General features: G+C 38.3%; 1 protein-coding gene across 1 annotated transcript in view; it reads right to left on the bottom strand.

Annotated features, from left to right (window-relative positions):
• Positions 1-22,551, bottom strand: part of LOC131968445 (voltage-dependent T-type calcium channel subunit alpha-1I-like) — a 76,908-nt gene that overhangs the window by 41,512 nt on the left and 12,845 nt on the right. The window contains exons 5-12 of the mRNA XM_059329330.1: positions 20,528-20,687; positions 14,322-14,634; positions 14,112-14,204; positions 12,885-13,452; positions 8,343-8,719; positions 4,036-4,187; positions 564-749; positions 176-293 (exon numbers count right to left, since the gene is read on the bottom strand). Coding sequence (XP_059185313.1) covers positions 176-293; positions 564-749; positions 4,036-4,187; positions 8,343-8,719; positions 12,885-13,452; positions 14,112-14,204; positions 14,322-14,634; positions 20,528-20,687 — 1,967 coding nt within the window. The remainder of the gene's footprint in view (positions 1-175; positions 294-563; positions 750-4,035; positions 4,188-8,342; positions 8,720-12,884; positions 13,453-14,111; positions 14,205-14,321; positions 14,635-20,527; positions 20,688-22,551) is intronic.

Below are 22,551 nucleotides of genomic sequence, written 5' to 3'. Positions count from 1 at the left end.
TCATTTCTATCTGCTACAGAGGCTGAAAAATCTATTATTTTAAAATCGCCCAGAGGTTTTACAGGCGTTTTAGGCCTCAGTGGGTTAAGTAAATGATGTGAATACTCCTTCTAACACTGCATCTGTATGTTGATATTTGTGAGAGAGCGAGTGCATGTTGGAGTGTTTGTCTAACCTGAAACACAGTGACAGTCGCCCACAGCAGAGAGTCAAAGTTTTTCCTGTCAGGTAAAGTGTCTCCGCTGTCTTGTCGCAAACCAAATTTGCAGCCGAACAAATGCATTCCCAAGATACTGCAACACACAAACAAAACGATAAAAAATGCATTACTTTCATTACATGGTAATTTAATATGGATATGTATTGCTGCCTGTGTGAGTAATAACTGTGTACGTGTTAAAGGTGATGATGCATGTGGTAATATGTTGTAAAACAGAGTAAGAAAAAGGTCAGAAGTAATGATTAGGTTTTTCTGTAAGGTGTAATTAAAGCTGAGAAAAAAAACAGTTTGGCTTGTCTCAGCCTGCAGGATGGCCTTTAGAGAAAGATATAGAAGAATATACCTGAATATGAATATAAAGAGCATTAGTAACATGCAGAACGTGGCCACATTGTCCATAGTCTTCATCAGCACCACCAGCTGCCTCCTCAGGGCCGGAAGGAAGCGAACCAGCTTCAAAACTCTCAGCAGTCTGAAGGTACGCAGCACCGACAAGCCTCCCTCGGCCTCACCCACAATCTCCCACACACTGAAACACACAACAATGACAAGCAGACACAAAGTTACATTCACATTAAAGCAACCAAAGGAACATATCTGGAGTTAACTAGTTGAGTACTGTCAATGGTGTAGCGGTAGTTGTTGGTTGTTACCACACCTGTAAGACCAAGCCAATATCATGACCTTTGTTGAATGTAATTTACTGTGCTTTGAACTTTGAACTTTCTTTATATTTTTTATGGTTTTAATTTATTTTTCTATTATTTACTTCTGTATTGTTTTATGTTTTTATGTTTTATTAAAGGATCCCCATTAGCTTGTGCCGTGGCAGTTCGCTAGTCTTCCTGGGGTCCACATTCCAACAGGTAATACTCAACAGTCCTACAACAACTTTAACAGTAAAAACACATTCCAAAATACATTAGAAAAGTGCAGCACAAAAGTTCATTACAAAATGCAGCACAAATTTAAAAGACAGTTTGTAGAATCAAACCATTGAATTATAGCCATTTGGATTAAATGTTTAGGAATAACTGGTCAAATGCATTTGATCAGAAAACAAATAAAATACAAAAAAAACAAAAAACAATACAGCTTTAACCAGTATCATTGATTGTAATCCTGGACATCATGAATCCAGGCAAACATCGCTTCTATAAAGAGTAGCGTCCTTTCAACCAAAATAAACGAAAAAAAAAAGTATTGTATTAATCTATCATCTACTTTACTATTACTGTTATTATGATCCTTTTTATTGTTATTATCATTTTATTTATTTATTTTTCATTATTATTATTATTAGGGATTAAGGCAAGAGTTGGCCTTTGGGGCCTGATTTGGGAGGGGGGTGGGGTTTGGGTGGAATTTGAAGTTCTACTGCCATTACTGACGCTGTAAACTGTATGAAAAAATGTTAATAAATAAATTGCTTTAAAAAAAAAAAGCAACCAAAGGAACCAAAGTGTGCTTCACCTCAGCTGCTTTTCAAGTCCGCATTAGAATGACTCACAAGTCTCTCTTCCAGGTAGGGAAAGTGCTAAGTCATAATTTTTTTGTGACAATGTGGCAACTGAAAGAGGAAATGGGCCAATGCTGTTCACTACTTATCAGCCAATAAAAGAGGAGAGCAGTGTGCACTGGCACAGTAAACAAGCAGAGCCCTTCAAGCACAGATACATAATTTAGCTTGTAGTACTACATAATGGAGTGAATACAGGCCCCGTGGACTACATGGCTCCACCACATGGCTTCACTGCCAGAGCCAGAGCCACTGTGACAGTTTGAGAGATGTAACTGCAGTCAATCGTGCCTTAATTTAGGGTTTTCCAGGGCTTAAGTAAGTACCGGGGGGCCAAGGAGCACACAAGCTTTAAAAAAAACGTGTATATTATGATATTTGAGCAGAGAGAGAGACTGTGCACTCATCCCAGCCAGGGGAAAGTCTTTGGCCAGGCATTTTGTTTTTATAGGCGATCCTGACCATCAAAGTCATTTTTTTTAATTAGGGATGGGAATTGGCAAGATTTTATTGATTCCAATTAGAGATGGGTTGATTTCTGGTTCTGCCATTCTGGTGTACTAGCTGAAACTGGTTTGATTTAATGCCAACCGGCTCAACTGGCATTTGTCATTATGACACGTTCTGGCAAAATAAAAAGTAGCCTAAACCAGCAAACTGTACCACCGGCATCAAGCCGCCTAATCCAACTTGAATTTACAGAGTTTTTCACTCACAGACAATACCTGGGAATGCCACCAAGGTATATTTACAGTCGTCAAAGTATATACACATTTTAGCATTTTATTTTTTAAATCCATAACAGGTTTTCCAGGGCTTAAGTGTTACTGGGTGTATGTGTGTATATTATAATATTTGAGAAGAGAAAAGAGGTTTCAGCAAGGGGAAAGTCTTTGGACGGGCTTTTTGTTTTTATTGGCGATCCTGACATTCAAAGTCTTTTCTTAAAATTAGGACTGGGAATTGGCAAGATTTTATTGATTGCAATTAGAGATTGGTTGATTTCTGGTTTTGCCAGTTCATTGTACTAGCTCAGGGGTCGGCCACCTTTACTAACAGAAGAACCATTGTTGGTCAAAATAAGAGCAAAATGGAATGGAGCCATAAACCTTATTTTGAGCCTTAGAATGGACATAAAACAGCCTAATAAGTCTAAATTAACATTATGAATAGGTCATATAGAGCATTTATTTAAATGATTTTGTCAGAATGCAGATGAGGGGCTGGAAACCGAAGAAATATCTAAGGAGATTTGGAACTGCAAGCTTTAGCCTCACAAGGAAAATTAAAAACTAGACTTGAAGTTGGCTAAATTAAGAGGTTAGGGTGCCGCTATTCTCCACATATTAGTGGACTAAAATGTTTGAAAAACATTTTTTTTGCCATATATAATCTACACATTTTTACAATTGAAAAATACAAATTGCTTTGGGCCTACACCAATGACAAATTACATAAAAATGTGCTTTTGATTTGACAGCCGGCTTAACTGGCATTTGTGGGCAAAGTGGGCCACAAAGTATATTCACATTTTAGCATTTTATGTTTTATTAATTATTCATGGCAGTATCTGTGATAGATGATGGTAACCGGCTCTCAACTGGAACCAGTTCTCTATTCCCATCGCTGTTTTTTAATGGAATAGGGATTTCTATAGAACAGCAAAGAATAAGTCTAAGGCTTTAGTTATGTAATCTCTAACTATTAAACCAACAATTCATACACAAACAGTTTAAGGCCTAAGTCAGTTATTAGTACAAAACAAAGTGACTAAAACTGCAACATAATGCCGTTTGTATGATCAGCACCATGGACAGCACTACACATCAACCAAGCCATAACAGTGTGCAGTGCAGGGGTCAATTTGTTCTAATATCTCATATATCTATTACTCAATATCGGCAAACATACAGTAAAAAAACATATTTTTGCCTAAAAGCTGTAAGACAATTCAGGAAAACAATATGACATACATTTTGCTTGTGATGTTTGCTGGAGTGCTTTGCTGATTGTCTTTTTGAGCTTTATATTCCATTTACAGATTAGAAGGGCACTCCATTTAATATCTGTCCTTACTGGCATATTGTTAAGGGAGAGAATGGCCTCCAGAACATCCGTAGCCTCAGGGCCTGAAGTAATATTAAGGCCCCACTGACTGCAGCGCTGACTCACAGGGAGGATATCCCACTGACAAGACAAATATCTACAAAAACAGATTTCCCATTTTGGGGTAAATTTACCGTCAACCCACCGCCCACCCCCCACCACCACACCCCGCCCCCCCAGAGAGCCCCACCTGATGATGACAATGATGCTGTCGAAGCCGTTGTAGGGGTTCTTGATGTAGCCAAAGAGCCCGAGAGCCATGAGCTTCAGCAGCATCTCGAGACTGAACAGACTTGTGAAAACCATGTTACTGATCTCCAAAACATCTGTCAGCTCCTGCGGCTGAAGAGACAGAGGCAGTGTTTGTGGAGGGAAAACAGAGAGAAAGATTGATGCAGACAGGCAGAGAGAAAAAAATGAACAAATAAACACAAACAGACAGACTGGCAGTGAGGAGAGCAGTCGAGTCAACATGTAAGGAAATTCTGCTACTCAAGGCTACAGTGGAGCTTTATGTGGATGGAGTTGAAGATGTGGAGAGAGAAGCTGCTCCAGGATGCAAAATCAGACGTGTTTTTACCCAAAATTCATGGCGTAAAAGGAGTGAATACACTTGTATTATTAATATTATTGATATTACTTAAAGCAGTGGTTCTCAAACTGCAGCAAAGGCTCCTCGTGGGGCTGCAGAGCCCTACCTATTAAGTAATATAAGCAGTTGCTAAGGGCCCCCTTGAATTTCTTTTCATGAGCATGAGAACTTCTTAAAACTTCCTAAACAGAAAGTGACAGCCTTTTCGTGCCAACTTCAACTGGTAATTCAGACAACCCAGCTGGTGCCAGTTCACATGAATATTTGAAGGAGTTTCATGATCAAATCAGTACCGATTCCAACTGAATAAATCTCACATTTTTATGCAAAAAAAACAGCCTGAATGTCAGACATATCATCGACTAATTTGAAACGACACATTGAGTAGAAACATTTTACAAAGTGGAAGAAACAAACATCAACTACTACGACAGGGTCACCTATGAAGTTGGAATAATTTTGTTTTCAGACACAATCCTCTGTTAATTGTGGTTTCATTTTCATTGTGATATGTTTGGAAGAGATTGATGAATAAAGTTTTGAATAGATATACACTTTATCTTTCAAGAATAAATCATTTTGTTACAATCACTTCATGGAAAGAGGTAAAAAAAAAAAAAATATATATATATATATATATATATATATATATATATATATATATAAAATATATTTTATTCAAACTTTATGAGCAACCGTAGATTGTAAAGAAGAGGATTAGGGCCAAGTAGGAGAAAAAAATGAATCATTATTAAGTTCGAGAAAAAAGTCGAAATGATGCGAATAACGTCGAAATACAATGTCAAGAAAATGCGTATATAATCTATAATATAATACAATATGTCAAAAAAATTCACATAAATTGCATAAAAGCAGATTTTCCCCAAAACAATAGTTATGGTAGCTACTACCAAGAACAGCTAATTTATGTGTCAGGGGATTTAAGTACTGCTACACCATTAAATATTGTGGTTATTGCTCATTTTATGACATTGGTGAAAATCTGGTTGCAGCTTGCAGACTGTTCAGATAGACGTTTCTCTGAAAACAATGTGACCTTGATGACTTATCGACACAAATCTGTGAATATACTTCCAACTTTACCAAAAATATATATATTTTCAACTTGTTGTAATTTCAACTTTTTCTCTCAAAATCGTATTTCAAATACGACAAGTTCAATACTATAGACAAATACTGTATTTTACTGAAGTATATTTAAAGATAGTGTTGTTGCTAATGGCAGTGATGGAAAACATATTCAGATCTCTTACTTAAGTAAAAGTATTATACCATACTGTAAAATGACTCCACGACAAGTAAAAGTCATAAAATTCAAAACGTAAAAGTACAAAAGTATCAGTATCTAAATGCACTTAACGTATCAAAAGTAAAACTACTCATTATGCAGAACTGACCCATCAGATTCCAGTACATATTTTAAATATATTATTAGATTATTTGGACTGATGCATTTATGTAAACAGCATTTTAATTTGATAAAGATCGGGCTCCATTTAAGTACTTAACCCTCTACGGTACGCATTATGATGCTAGTTAGGAAAATAAAATGTTTGGAGTGTCTTAAAAATGGACTAAATAAACATAATCTTGCCCGTAGGCAACATTGTACCATAAGGCTGCACAAGTGAAAAAGACATTTTTTTAAATTAATTTTGAAATGATTGTTTTCAACAGTCTAAGTGTATGAAACTATCAAAAATGAAGGTTTACTCACCTATCAGTAGGAATATATATTTTTTCCTGATGGAAAAGGGCCACGAAATTACGTTTTGAGTGATTTTTTGTGGTGCAAAATGGCAACGCTGTTTCCTTTGGAAAAGTCTGCAAAATAGGGTTTGAATATGGCCTCCTGGAGGTCATATGACAAATTAAAGGATTGCTGTTGGTTCCCTATACTCTTCCCTCTTTTTTAAAGTATTGCTTCACTCAAAAACATGCATTGTAGAAATTTGACAGGCCAAAAATGGGTATGTTGCCTGAGGGCAACACCGTACCATAGAGGGTTAATATACTGTTATGAGGTTTAATGAGAAAAATGTCTAATTGATCAGTTTTTATGTTAAATCTCGACCTGCAAAGTAACCAAAGCTGTCAGCTAAATGTAGTGGAGTAAAAAGTACAATATTGCCTCAAATGTTCTGGAGTAGAAGTTTAAAGTTACATAAAATGGAAATACTCAAGTAAAGACTAACACTAATTGAGTAAATGTACTTAGTTACGTTCCACCACTGGCTAATAGGACACTCTTTATGTGTGCTTAAAGAAATGTTTACAATACACAAGTTTATTCAGTGCCATGTGAAGAAGCAACATGTTACAAAACAAAAACAAATCTTGCCTAGAGCCCCAGAAAGTCAAGGGTCAGCTCTGTGTAGAGGCATTGCAGGACGGACACAAACCCCTCAAGGCCCATTGTGGGTTTTAACATTGGGTGATACAAATAAAATTGACTTGACTTGACATTCATGACTGGAAGGAAAATATTTTGAAGCACATCTAAGGTTGAGTTAATCTGATTGATGTCAGGAGAGTTCTGACACGAGATTATCAAGATCAGAAGAAGATAAAAAAGAAGAAGCAGCTCAGGTTCACTGTCAAACAAGTGCATTAAGTTCTAGATTTTTAAATAAAATATCAGTACATTTGCCCTTTTTGTCAGTAACCTTTTTGTAGCGTCATTATTGAGTTTTTTTAGCATTTTAATTTGCTTGCAGGAGGTTGAGGGACATGAAAGGCTCTTTGATTTCCAACAGGAGCATGACAGAAAAAGGCTGAGAACCACTGACTTAAAAAAGCTTTTTTTGCTTTTTAAATGATCAACAAATGAGAAGAAGAGGTGGTACATTATCCACAAATCCACAGTCTAATAAATCTTATGCTGCGGTGCCGTAGAGATCTTGTCGAATAAAGACTATGGGATTAAAAACACATAAAAGAACCACCATGTAGGTGGCTTGTCTTCATTACAGTGAATACAAACATTGTGATTTATTTCTCCCCGCTCATCAAACCAACAAAGCAGTGTAAACAAGAAACTGTGTCGCTGAGCATGCTCAGTGACATTTCCCTGACACAGAGCTACTCTCCAGAGATCAAAATAACAAATCTCTAAGGTGTTTCAGACTAAACTGCACAGTTCACGCTCACTGAAATGAGGGAATGTAGTCCAATGAAATTGTATGGCTCTTTGTTTGTGCTTAATAGTTTTTAGATGACAATCGATTTCTATGGCAGAGAGAAAAAAAAGCTGTATTGGCCTTTGGCAACGTATTCAGACATCACTTTATTCATTCATACACTTTCATTGTTGGTTTTGGTCTATTCAAAAGGATTTGTTGATGATAAAAAAAGGATGAAATAAAGCTGTCCTGATCCTTAAACATTAGTTATTCAAGAAGTCAAGGCCATCCAGATCTGTCATATTGTTCAGGAAATGGGCCAAACGCAATCTTCCTCCGTCTCCCACAGTCTCCCACTGCCTTTCAGCCAATCACAATGTCAGATCTGTCCTCCTCCTCCTCCTCCTCATTCCTCCATCCGCTCTCTTTCGCTCGCTTTCTCTCACTCTTTCCCACTCGCTCACTCTCTCTCTCTCGCTCTCCTGTCCCAGGGTCACGCTTTAATTAACACTTCAGGTCTTATGAGTTTCTCCACCTCCTGATACATACACACACACACACACACACACACTTCATGATCCCATATGCTTGGTGCTGTAAGTGTTGATTGGAGGGTAAGTTTATTGACTCCACCACACACAGTGATTAGCACATCCATTTTCAATCAAACCGTAGTCACAGCCAATCTGCGAGGGGGCACGCACTCAGCTATGCAAGTGCATACACAAACATGCAGCGTCTCACACTAACACACGGACGTACCTGTTCGTGGTACTCTATGCCCATTGACAGAGTGTTAATAAGGATGGCAATCATGATTCCTCTGCTGAAGTATCTGCTGCCAACAATGAGTTCCAGTTTAGTTTGAAGTCCCGCCCAGCAACGCAGGCACAGCCTTTTCTTTGGCTCGGACACCTGTGCATCACCACGACACGGGCTGCTACAGTGACATGGGCTGTTACTATGACACGGGCTGTTTCCATGGAACGAGTTGCTGTAACCATGATTCTGCTCTTCAGGCTGCTCATTAACAATTTCACTGTCACTCAGTTGGTTGTAGTAGATGCAGTACGGGCATACTGAGGACTCTACTGGGACTTCACCTGGCAGCGGTAATGCATGGTGTCCCGTGCACCCACCTGCAGAGATGCAGAGAGGAGATGATGAAAAAATCATACATGCATAAATAGATGAATGTGTATGCTGCATGCACTTCTGCAGACATTGTGTCATTCAATATATTTTCTGCTCGGTAACAGAGAGCACCTTCATTTCATTTCTGGGAGACAAAATTCAATAACATGGAAGCAACTGTGCAGTTGGGATGCTTTTGTGCAGAAGGGGAGTTCTTTTATTAGAACAGGGATATCTGTGTGTGTGTGTGTGTGTGTGTGTGTGTGTGTGTGTGTGTGTGTGTGTGTGTGTTGGGGGGTAGGGGCGTGGAGTGAAGCGGGAGTAAGATTTCAGCGGAATTCATTAGCAAGCAGCTCGGGAGGAATGCTCCAATGACATAACAACAAACACTAATCTAGCACGAGCAGTTCACTTGTCATCACAATTACAACAAATTCATGTTCCACTGGAGACTGATATAGTGAATCCAATCTAGTTGTCCTGCGGTGTGCTTATATAGATAATGTGGGCTGCAAGGAAACTTTCAGACTGGCTGAAAATGGCTCAGCAGTAAAAAAAAGAATTACACTTATCTGGAGCTGTGATTTTCCGCATTTTGGCCAAGGATCCCCAGTGCATGTAAGAACACACTGAATAATTTCTACTCACTTTCTTTAGTATGGGAAGTGTGCCAAGTACAATTAGAATTTATTACCGAGTTCCCATTAAAATTTGATGTGTATTTCCTCTGTTACTTAACCAATTTTTACACATCAAGGTCACTTATCGCTGAGAGCACGACTCAGCATGTGAAAATGTCTTCTAACACCGGAGGAGCCTGGGAAAATAACCCCTGATGATGTCACTGTGATGTCATTTTTTCTTTCATGGAAAGCATGTGCACAAACATGTTGTGTTTTGGGAGCATAACAGGGATTTAGTCAGGATATCTTGGCATCTGCTGCTTTGATTTTTTTCCATCCAGTTTTATGTTTCTCTGAAGTGAGTCCCCCAATTTTATGGAAGTGCAATTTTATGGAGTACCCCTTTAAACTCTTCACATCTGGGAAATTAACACCTTGAAATCCTCAAGGGCAAGGTCTTACTTTAAAAAAAAAAAGGTGTGCTGTTTATCCTGGGTCTTTGTCAAGACATGCTGCTTGTCAATATTTTCACATGAACTTTATCTTACATTTATTCTTAAGTCTCTTTTTATACATGTGATACTACGAACGTTGTGAAAATATCCTATTAAACTTTCATGCATGTTCACATCCTGACCCTCGCATCTCTAGTCTAACATCTCCGCTCACATTTCAGGGAAATTTCAAGCAAAAAGGAGGAGATCTGCACCAAAGGTTAGATGGGAGAGAAATGTTTCTTGGATCAACTGTCAATTGTTGACACCTCAACCTTTAGGCTAGCATAAGGAGTTTGACTTGAAGGTTATGTTCATATTCGACACAATTTTTATTTTTGAAACTGGTGTTGTGCAGCATTTGCCTGACGTTTTTCACAGCTTGTTTAAGTAGTGTGCAACTGTTGTGTGTTTCACTCTCCTTTTCATACATTGTATCACTAATTCTCCATATTTGCAGTCTACAATCCCCTTGTGACTACAATACCCCTGGTGTGATCTTATGTAAGGGACAGACAGATGTGTTGCCTCTGGGCTAATTACCTGGATGTATAAATACACCACAGTGCATTCATCTTTTTTGTTGTAGGCCTTAAGGTCTATGACCGAAAGCTTGTTAATGTATTTAAAAAAATGTGCACACTCTAGCACATGGAAGCTCTTCTTTTTTTTAATGCTTTGAGCACAAAAAACAAAACTAATTTCCCCTCCAGCGTGTCAGAGGTTGAAGACGTCTGTGATCTGCATGTCTAAATGCCGTTTGAGTGTGAGTGGGAAAATACACTCTGTTGTAATTTGGGTGAATTGAGCCTCAATGTTATGTCTTTAAAGGTATAATATGCAAGATTTCCCTGCATAGAGTGCTAAAAACTGATCCCTCTCAGAGACACTTCTCTCTGCCTGTATTTTATTGTTTTCTTCCTATTTTGCTGAGTTTGGGACACTTCTGGATATCAGCCCCTCGGGCACTGGATGTGTAGCCCACCATGTATGTGCAAGCATAAATTTAATCCAGGAGGAATTTAGGAAAATGGCCCACACAGAGGCAAAAACAACGCAATTATAGCAAGTCAGTATGCCAAACGGATAAAGCTTGTTCCTAAAAAGAGAGTGAATCTGAGGGATTCAAAGTTGGAGGGGTTTACTTTAAATGTTGTGTTTAAAAGCAAGTGGGAGTGACAACTCCTGCATAGTATGCCTTTAAAGAAAGACTTTAAAGTATAATTGGTAACATGTCCACATTAAAATGCAGACAAACCACTATATCTATGATTATATCAATGCAAAATTTGAAATTTTATTCAAGGATGCGGTCCTTGTCAGTCTCCCTCTGCACATGCATCAATTGACTCTTTATCCAGTTTTAAGCCACATTTTTACAACACAGTTTTTAGATCTTGGTTGTTTTTAACCAGAAGAAGGATTTTAGTTATTGAACGTCTAGATTTTAAGTTAAAGGAGAAACCAGCTGAGCAAACGTTAGGAAATAGGAATAACACTGATTTTTAAGGTGAAGCTGCTTTACTCTGTGTTTTTACCAGTTTAAATCAGCAGATTCATTTGTTTTGGAGAAGAGGAGACCTCTGCAGATAATTCAATTCCTGTTAAAAACCTACTGACCCTCAGGATCTCAATTTTTCAGAGGAACAAGCTGAGCAAACATTAGCAGCAACTCAGCTGGCAGCCACACTGCAGATGAGCTGAACACTGAGCTGAAAAAATGTGACTTTTAGGGGGACACTGGCAATTTATTCAGCGTCTTTTTATTTATTTACTGGGTGCATTTTTTTTTTTGGAGGGGAGGATACTGGAGCGGACAGATATATCTTGTTGATAGATATTATCGGACGATATTGGCCTATCAAAGGCGTATCAGTATCTGCTGTCTGGTATGTGCCATGAGGAAAACTTTTTTACACAATATAAAATGCAGAAAATGTTGCTTGGTGTGATTTATAAATGGAAGTAGCTATTAAATGTATTCTCCTTTTTTTTCTTAAATAGTCAGCAAGTGACTGAAACTGAACACTAATGATGTTTATTTAGCTGTTCGTGCTGTTTTCTCAGTTATCATTTATAGAATTGACTGACATTGTAATACATTGTATGATGTAAAACAATCTTTTTTATTATTTAATAAAAGCAATTTTGTTTAAGAAAGCAGCCCCCCTGGGTATCTTTCGGCGGATGAAAGATCAGTGCACAATCTACATAAAAAAGGTCTATTTCCATTCCAGCTCAAAAAATTGCTATATCGTCCACCATATCGGTTATCGATTCATTTTCCCCCTTCTAAAATTCGTTTCTCCTTTTTTTAGTCAGCAATTGACTGAAACTTAACAGTGTTTATTTATTACTATGTGTTCTTTTATTTCTTAGTTATCATTTATAGAATTTGCTGATAAGGCAATACATTGTTTGTATAATGTATAACAATGTTAAATATTATTTAATAAAGTTTTATGTTTGAGAAAGTAGCTCTCTGGGTACCTTTCCAGAGTGGTGAAAAAAAATCAGTGCACAATCCACATAAAAAGGGTCTATTCCGGCCATGGTCTCAAAAATCCCATATCGGTCGGCTCTAGAGGATTATTTGTCTCCAAATAAAAACAATGAACACTTAACCTAACCAGGAGCAACACAATCAATGACAGTATTGCTCTGTCATTTGTAATTGTGTTGATTGACTGATTGATTGACTGACTGGCTGACTGACTGACTGACTGATTGATTGATTGATTGATTGATTGATTGGTTGATTGATTGATTGATTGATTGATTGATTGATTGATTGATTGATTGATTGATTGATTGATTGATTGATAATTGAGACCCCACAGAAAATGAGTTATCCTACATTTAAAAGATATAAAGTTATCACTCTGATCAAAAAACTGACAAACACAAACAGGGTCACATTAGAATACAGGGTACAAATCCACTGTAAGGCCTCAGGTTGGCAGGCTATGACGTGAGAAAGCTCACACTCACACTCACACACACACACACACTCACACACACACACACACACACACACACTCTTTCGTTCTCACCGTGCTCCACCACCAGCTGCGGCAGTCTGTTGACAGTCTCCTTGGCAACCAGCTTTTTCTTTGCATCCAGGTGACTAAGGAGGGGCGCTATGAAGGGGTAGTTAAAACCATTGCCTCCGTTACTGACGACCGGCTCGGGCTGAGGCTGCGGATGCTGGTGATGATGCTGGTGATGATGATGATAAAGCTGATGAAGGTGTGACAGGTCATTGGGAACGTGGCCCGAGTGCCGGTGGGCAAGTCCGTTCATTTCCCCGGCTCCGCCCGCTCTGGTAACAGCAACTCCTCTGTCCCTCCGGCACACACACACGCAGTGAAAGCGCGTGCGTGACTGAGCATAGTATCGGGAGATTCGTCGCCACGCCTTGCGTCCCAGATGCGCCAGGTAGCGGATGATCTCCTCGTAGCAGCTTCCTGGTTGGCTGTCGCTGGCCAGCGTGGAAGCTGATTGGTGGAGCTGCCGGGCGCGCTGCTCCGATTTCATTAAGGCGTGTTCTCGCTGCTTCGTTTCAGAAAACTGGGTTGCGATGACGACCAGGCACAGGTTGATCATGAAGAAGGAGCCCACCTGGTCACGACAAGGAACACATGATTAACATGCAGTACAGTTTATTAGCTGCGTAGATGGGTGTGCGAGTGTGTGCATATATACATTCACTGGCCACTTTATTAGCTGACAAGAATGAACTAATAAAGTGGCTGGTGTGGTCTGCTGCTGTAGCACAGCTTCAGAGTTGGACGTGTTGTGCGTTCAGAGATGGTCTTCTGCATACCTTGGTTGTAACAAGTGGTTATTTGAATTACTGTTACATTTCTATCATCTTGAACCAGTCTAACCATTCTCATCTGACCTCTGGCATCAAGGCATTTTGGCCCAGAGAACTGTCGTGTGTGAAAATCCCAGTAGATCAGCAGTTTGAAATATTTTTTTTATATTTGAAATATTCAGACCAGCCCGTCTGGCACTAACAGCCATGCCACACACAAAGTCACTTAAATCCCCTTTCTTACTGATTCTGATGCTCCGTTTGAAGTTCAGCAGCTCGTCTTCACCATGTCTACATGACTAAATGCATTGGGTTGCTGCAATGCGATTGGCTGATTAGATATTTGCATTAACGAGCAGTTGAACAAGTGTACCTAATAAAGTGGCCGGTGAGTATGTGTGTGTATATGTGTGTATATGTGTGTGTGTGTGTGTGTGTGTGTGTGTGTGTGTGTACTTACTATAATGAGGAAGATGAAGTAGATGAAGTTGTAGAAAGAATGTGCATCCATGACATAGTACATGATGTCGACCCAACCTTCGAGAGTAATTACCTATATGAAAGCACACACACACACACAGTAATCACAGTAATGTGTGGCGCATAGTAATTGACTCACTCATCATAATTTACTGATCAAAGATGTATCACTTTATATATATCCTTTTACCTGAAAAATGGCAATCCATGCATATCCAATGTTATCAAAGTTAATAGCTCCTTTGTGCGGGTTCACTTCCCCGGCCCGACACTGATTGTAATACTGGTACCAGTTCACACATGACACTTGATCATCTACTGCCAGTCCAATATCTGGACGGGCCTCCTCAGCACCCAGGAAGCAGTAAGTCCCGCCCACACGGCGGCGAGGCACATCAGTGCATCGAAGCATCCCGTTCTCTCTTTCCATGGAGCAGATAAAGGGGTGGTCATCGGTGCCATCCGGCCGATAGTAGCCACTCAGGAAGGAGATGTTATATCTCCTAAAGAAGATATTATGTTATTTTTAACACATGTATGAAAAATACTATTATTATTATTAGCAAAATGAACACAACTTTATGTTTCCTTATTGTCAACAAATCCTCTAAAAAGACCAAAACCGACAATGCCTGAGTCTGTTTCTCAGAATTTTTAACTTCCTGTCTCTGGCCCGAAGCCCATTCGGTCCTTAAGAAGATGTAAATCTTTAAAAATGGGTCACAGAAATGTAAATATAGCTGCATTTTTGCATTAAGAGCTGGACACCATCGTTATCAGTAGTCATTACTCAGAGACTAATAAACATTGCATTTGTTGCAGACTATTTTCAGCTACAGATTTATAGGCACAAACAACTTTCAAATACCGAGAGATAACCAAACTTTCCAAGCATCCATGTGACAAATGTCTGGTGAGAGGACAGCCAGCAGAATTAATGTTGGAACTCAGGGTAAAAACTAGGAAAAAAACCATATATAAATATTGACAGCCTGACAGCTCCCCATAAATTAAGTCAAAATCCTTTCAATCACCCCCTGGTGGCTGGCTGCAGTATAGGTCACAAATCCCGCCCCTCCATGTAAGCGAATGGGACATTGGCCAAATTTAAAGTATGCATTTAATACTTTTTTTTCAAAATATGTTTTTTGGTCATTTTAGACATCACACTGATGTATGTTGAAGTGCTTGTTTTTCTAATAAGTTTGGTTTCAAGCAGTTATATGGGAGTGATCTCAACGCCACTGCTTCACCGTCCTATCACTACTCTGATTCTGGCTCCAAATGCTCAAGATGGCAGCTCCCATATCCGGGATATTTTGGCTTCACTTTCAACTATCCTTTACAGAGTCAGACACATAAGAGCCCGGCTGATGTGGGATTTATTGAGACTGATGCCAATATTGATTTCGGAGGGGAGAAATTAATCAATAACCGATATTGTGGCTGATATAGTTGATGTTTTTTGAGCTGGAATAGAAATAGACCTTTTTTATGTGGATTGTGCACTGATTTTTCACCACTCTGCAATTGTACCCAGAGAGCTACTTTCTCAAACATAAACCTTTATGGAATCATATTTAACATTGTTATACATTATTATACAAACAATGTATTAGATTGTCAGCCAATTCTATAAATGATAACTGAGAAAATAAATAGAAATACAACTAATAGCTAAATAAGCATCATTACTGTTCAGTTTCAGTCAATTGCTGACTATTAAAAATATCTTTTTAAATGTACTTTTACATTTAGTCATTTAGCAGATGCTTTTATCCAAAGCGACTTACAGAAAAGGGGAAACAATCAAGGTATAGTGCGATAACAGGCGTTAGTGCAGCAATAAGTGCTAGTGACAATTTAAAAAACATTTCTAAATCATGTCAAGCAATATTTTGCTGCATTATATATTGTGTAAAACATAACAGCACATATCAGACAGTATATACACTGATACTGATATGCCTTTGATAGGCCAATATCGGCCAATAATATCTGTTAACTGATACATCTGACGGGCTCTACAGTCTGTGGATAAATGCCTTAAATTTTGGGGCTGTTTGCCCTCTGGCCCTGATTATTTCTAACATTGTCTGTACTTCCACATCCATAATGATAATGATGTTGTGGTGCAGGCCAATCCCTCCCCACACAAATAAAAAATGAGAAAGAACATTGAAAGTGCATTTAGTAATTTCAGTCCTTGAGTGGGGGGACTACTAGTCTGGCTCTCTAATGTTGGAGAGGCAACTCTCCTGGTTCAAATGGAAACTTTCCACTGTGTTCATGAGTCGGTCTGACCTGCCTTCCAGCGCTGTCGTCTACCCAAATGATTATGCCAAAGATTTACAGGGGGGGGACAGAGGGGGTCTTCCTTTCCAAAATAATGAGCTTACGCCCCAGCAACAGTGCAGTCTGCACCCATTCTGCTTAAGGAGGGAGGCCATCGAGGAGGTCCCTCAGGACATACAGACTCTGGGAGAAAGGCATGCTGTGTCCTATGATGTGTGACATTTTTGTGAATCCCAGAACACACGTACCCTCCCTTTTTTTTGGGTTCTCCAGTATCCCTGTGTTTGTGTTAGCTCAACTCAATATAGCTTGGATTGAGTCCAACAAACTATGTTCAGAATCTTAAATTGGATGAGCCTGGTTTTAAGTTCCCTGGACATCCTTTTTAAGTTTAGTGCTACTTCATTTCCTCACTGTGAATGACACATTGAGGTCTGCTTCCCAAGTCAGTCTGGGGGTGGATGAGCCTTTGTCTGACCATTTTAGGAACATTGAATAATAGAGTGAGGCCTCATGTCCTTCACCAAAGAAGTGCCCATTTTCATTTAAATAAAGGAACATGTCATCCAGTGTAACACTGTGGCTCATTTGTGCATTTTAATAGTTTTTGGACCAAAATAGAGCTCTATGGCACAGTGGAATAAAGTGTGACAGAATAATACTTGTTTGTACAATCATTTCATTGTTGGTTTTGGTCCAGTAGGAAACACAAAGATATTGCTGGTCTTATGCTTTAAACTGCCAAAACAAGGCAAAAAAGTACAATACGTTTCTGGAAAAAATTCATGACCGATTTTTTTCTGAGGATAAATCATTTAATCGACCGTTTGTTTGTACAAAAGCTCTGCTTTCTGGAAAAACAGATAGACAGTGTGAAATACACAAGGGCGCTTAAGGAGGAAATGAGGAAACAGAGACAGAAATACAGATGAAGGGAGAAAAAAAGAAAAAAGAGGGAGGGTGCAGTGGCGAGATAAGCAATCAATCATCTGTGGTGTAGAGAAGGGTCACAGAGGAGCCGTGCTCTCTCCCTTCTTATTAAGAAAGGTCAGTCTGTTGTTTGTGAAGCCGAAAAAAAATTATTGACTGAAAATAAAAATCTAGAGAAGGATTAGTTTTGGGGAAAAATGTATAGGCTACCTTTACTGCAGGCTAATGTGACCACATGAGATAAAGCATGAGCCAATAACAATGTGATATTGTCTTTCCTGATGCAGCTGCAGTATGTTAGAAATGCAATCATGGACTCCTGTCTCAGCGATAAAATTTGAATTATAAATGGTCAGTACTGTAGCTTCTGTTTTTGTCATAATAAACGGCACTATTGTGAGTCTACAGCTCTCCAGTGTGACAACAGAGAATAACTGGCAACTCGGGCTGAAATATTTGGCAAAAAAATATGGAATTGAAGTGATTTATGACAGATTCTGCAGTTGTGATGTGATTCACAACATTGAAGGGAATTATCAATTTCTGCATCATTATTCTAATTTTCATTGAAAAGGATATATAACCACTAACCATTCCAAGTGCTTTTTTTTGGATTGGTGGTTGTGGGCAGTGGGTGTTTAGGGGGAGATAGCAGGTCAACAATAAATGACACAGAAGTGGTGACATCATCTGAAAGATGTGAACCTGGAGATTAATTTGAGATGCAGCTCAGCACTGTGTGTCAAGTTGTTCTTGTCAAAAATATCTAATTATAGAGACTTAATGAATCAATTCATTATTTATTGAAACCTATTATAGTGTATAAAGGGTCATAACATTATTGGTGGCTTTCTGAAGTTCATGTTCAACTATGTCCCATAAGTTGTTGCATCAATTTTTTTGGTTGATACCATTTGTTACACACATTTGGTGCTGAATAATGCAATTTTATTCATATTGAGAATGGATAAAAATGGCCAAAAACCCTCAAGAATATAACATCAATATGCCAAGACCTTTGGTACGGATAGAAAAATCCATGCAGTGATTTGGGTTCTAAAACTTTGGTTATTTTGGAGATTTCTGTATTTCAGCGTTTAGATGAGGAGCACTTCTCAAACTGCTGAGAAACCGCCTTATTGTCAATATACCCAGGACCTTCTGAACATTAACTGGGTAAATGATCATGATGTGATTTTTTGGATTCATCTCTACCTTCTTCTTTTCTGTTTAATACAATTTGTAGGCCAGGACATCTTGCTGCACCACAATACTTTGTAAATATTTTGCATTTAACAAATATTGCGCCTCCTGAGATTTGAATATTCCACAAGTAAAAAAGCAAATTCAGTAAAAAAACATTTAATTGTTCAGCACTACTGGCAAGTACTGAGTAGTCCCTTATGCCCACTTAAAACATATCCTTTAAAAAAAAAATAAAGCCTTTAATTAATGTTAGCCAAAAGCTTTATTTTTTTCCCATTCCACTGTGCTTTATTTGTTTATTTTACTGTTTTTAATCCAATTTTCATGTATTTTGTTTTATCTCATTGACTGTACTTATATTTAATGATGGTGCATATTTGATATCAGGCATAAGCCGGGAGGGGATCACACATTAGATTATATGTGTGCGTGCATGAGTGCATGCATGCGTGTGTCCGTCCGTCCGTCTGTCTGCAGCTAATCTCACATGTTACTGGATCCATCAGCCTAATATTTGTGTGTGCACATTAATGACTGTATGCTCAAAGACCTCTTGTGTTTCAAAAACCTTCAGTATATGTTATTGATCAAATTAAAAGGCAAAAGGCATTTCCAGTGAAAATCAGGCTATACCTCGTCTGATTCTAGCCACAGTTTGGCCTTTGTCGTGGCTCAAAAACTAAAACTTGGTGGGAGTAGATCAATTCCATACCCAAAATATTATGATCCACTAAGTTTAGGCAAAATTCTGCATAAATATATTTAAGTTTTTGCTGTTTGCACAGGAAGTTTTGGGCTATTTTGTCCGTTTTTGAACGGATAAAATAGCCCAAAACTTCCTGTTAAAAAATGTTTACCATGACATGTTGGTATACTTTTTTTCAGCACAACCTCATCTATATGACCTCAATTATTATTTCAATCATGCTCAATAAAGAATTTTATATGTTGCAAATGTGGACAAAGGTTGCTAATATTACACATAAGAGGTAAAATGAGGATAACATCTCGTCCTATATTTTTACACTAAATATATTTGACCTTGTCTCTGGTTTTACTTGGCTTATCATCATCAAACAAAAGCTGGCAAAGAGTTTGAAGCCAGTACTTAAGAGGGAAGCTGACTGCAAGGCTTGATGTTGCTTGATTATTACGTTGTGACATCATGAAGACTTACTGCGCCGGCGCTTTCGTGGAATCCAGAGGGTTAAGTGATATTGTTTGTTCGGGGGTAGCGGAGATCTTCAATCTACTGAGTGCACTTTTATGCTTTTAATATCCTACTTTAAGCTGGTAATTGAATAAAGTTTATTAAATATTACCATTACTTGTAAGTATACAGTTACAGCAGTAACTATACAGCCTTTACAAAACAATTAATTAATTGTGACTCCAAACAGTACATCAGCATAAAAGCTGCTTCATTGCACCCTCACCTTTAAATACACCGCTGTCAGGGATTATTATCTGAGTGGGATGGTTGAGCAGATGTGAGGTCAGGTGGTGAACATGATGTTATCTGATGTTAATGTGATATTATCTGATCGTGTTTGTGAACATGTGAGCGGGAGCGGCAGCGAGACCGATGGTGTAACGGCGTCAGTCAGACAGTGATCGAGCATGACATGCAGGATCATGTAGGGGAGAGCTGGAGTGACAGTGAAACTCTGAGGGGTCGTGTTGGAACAGCCACTATGTGTCCCCGAATAGCAACACACAAAATTCACTTATCCCCCTTAATCACTTGATTTGTGATCTCTAATGCTGGAGGTTTCAGCAAGAAACACATTTACTTCCTCTCAGACGGAGCTGATTAGAGAACAAACAAGATCAGACCATCAGTGGTATCGATCGCCTCTTAGAAATAATAGCTGAGTGAAAGAAGCTAATCGGTTGTGGGCAAACTTTTGACACAGGTTACACAGTAATGAGAAGAGTGCAGCACTTGTTTTGACAGCTACTCACATCTTGACATCCTCTCCCATGAAGCAGCGGTTCCTCAGTAGCCCCGCCCACAGCTGCACGCCGACAATGCCGAAGATGAAGAAGACGAAGAAGCACAGTGCCAGCACGTTGCCCAGCATGGGAAGTGTGTCTAGTAGGAGGGTGACCAGGATACGCATACCTGCCAACACACACACATACAGCACAAACACCATAGGCAACTGCGCACACACTAGGTCTGGGCGATATGGAACAAAAGTCATATCCCGATATATTTAGGCTGAATATGGATATATATCCTGATATTTTTAATCGCAAAGTGAGAGCAAATGTTCAAAAGTCAAAGTCAAAAGCATCTTCAGCACAAAGGCAGATATCAGTCTTTTGACAAAATATGTAACTTTACTTCTGAAGGCAAATGAAGATTTATTTTTTTATTTTTCTAATTAGTTTTCACTGTTTATGACACATGAACAGGTGAAAAAAAAGGTTCCTGAGTCCCTTCCTTTTTTATGTTGTTGTATTAAATATTTAATGTAGACAAGTAGTTTTATTTAAACTGTTTATTTAAGTGAACATAAATACTGTACAACAGGAGTACCTTTTTTTTTTTAAATCAAAGTTCCATAAACAACACATTTAATTAAAAAATATATCTTTAATAAAAATAGCCTATGAAATGAAATAGGCCAATCTTTTTGAGAAATGAATATATTTATATGAGAAAAGAATAATGAACATTACAAAAGAACTAAATATGACAACCCCTAGTAAGGGAAGCATTTATTTATAAAGAAAGAAAAAAATAAACTATATCACATTTAAAAATATATCGATATATTTTTATATAGCCAGCAAATATCTGCACATTTTTCAGCCACAGGAAGTGTTGGACAGACAGGAGGCAACTCTTAATGTATTCTGCACAAAACTGGAGCAGTGCAATTAATTAAATGGCAAATAATTAGAGTTCAAACGTTGATAATTGGCCTCCACTCCACTCTGCTGAAGAGCACAGATACAAATTCTTTCTCTTAACTGCTGCAAGACTTGGCTACTTCAAACACACTCAGTCTGAGATCTTCCAAGGTTACAGAGTGTGATAAAAAAAAAAAAAAAGTATAGATGGCTGGCCAGTTTTTGCGCCAAGCTGTTGAGAGCGACATTGCAAGAATCACAATGATTTCTATGACTTTGTTCACTGTCCTGATTTGTGTAAGCATGCATCCATCCATCAAAAGGAAAAACTGCATCTGTTAATAGCAATGAAATTAAGCAGAATTTACAATGCAGCCGGAGGGTGCAAGGACAGCGACACATTTTTCATTGTCTTGGCTACAAACGCGATTGCTGACTTTCAGCTGAGGGTGTTCCCACGTCAAACGAACAATGTAGGAACTGTATCTCCTTTTATGCAACGTCCACAACTTACAGAGGACAGAAAGTTGTTTGGACTGCACCTGAAAGATATCCTCTCAGATCATATTTAATATTCGGGATCTTTCCTGCTGATGCTCTGCCAGGCCTGCACTGCAACCCGTTGCGTGTTTTGGGGGCTTTTTGCCCTCAATACCTTTATGTTAATTGACAAAATTACAAAACAAAATGCATGGGTAACACTTTACAATAACCAACTAAATAATGTTTATAGATGGTTTATAAACCTATTATTAGCCATTTTCAAAGTGCTATACATATTTAATCTTTAAATGTTTTCAACCAATTTCTTAAAGGTATATGAATCATTTCAAAATCATTAACATGCTTAATATGGTGTTAAAAATGTTAAAATAAGTGCAACTAAAACTATTAATAAACGATTAATTATAATTTAATTGTTTGTTATTGGTAAAGTAACTATAAACCTACATTAATATACCATCTATTTGCCATTTATAAATGACTTAGTTAGTTAAACATTAATAAATTATGTATTTATCATTCTAAATTGCCTACATACGGTTTATAAATGATGATTAAACATTAATAAACTATCTGTTCACCATTTATAAATGATGGTTATTGTAAAGTGTTACCAATGCATG

Source organism: Centropristis striata, chromosome 1 (assembly GCF_030273125.1).
Source record: "Centropristis striata isolate RG_2023a ecotype Rhode Island chromosome 1, C.striata_1.0, whole genome shotgun sequence".
In the NCBI taxonomy this organism is placed as follows: Eukaryota; Metazoa; Chordata; class Actinopteri; order Perciformes; family Serranidae; genus Centropristis; species Centropristis striata.
Note: the sequence above shows the minus strand (reverse complement) of the source record. Positions and strands in the feature narration are given on the sequence as shown.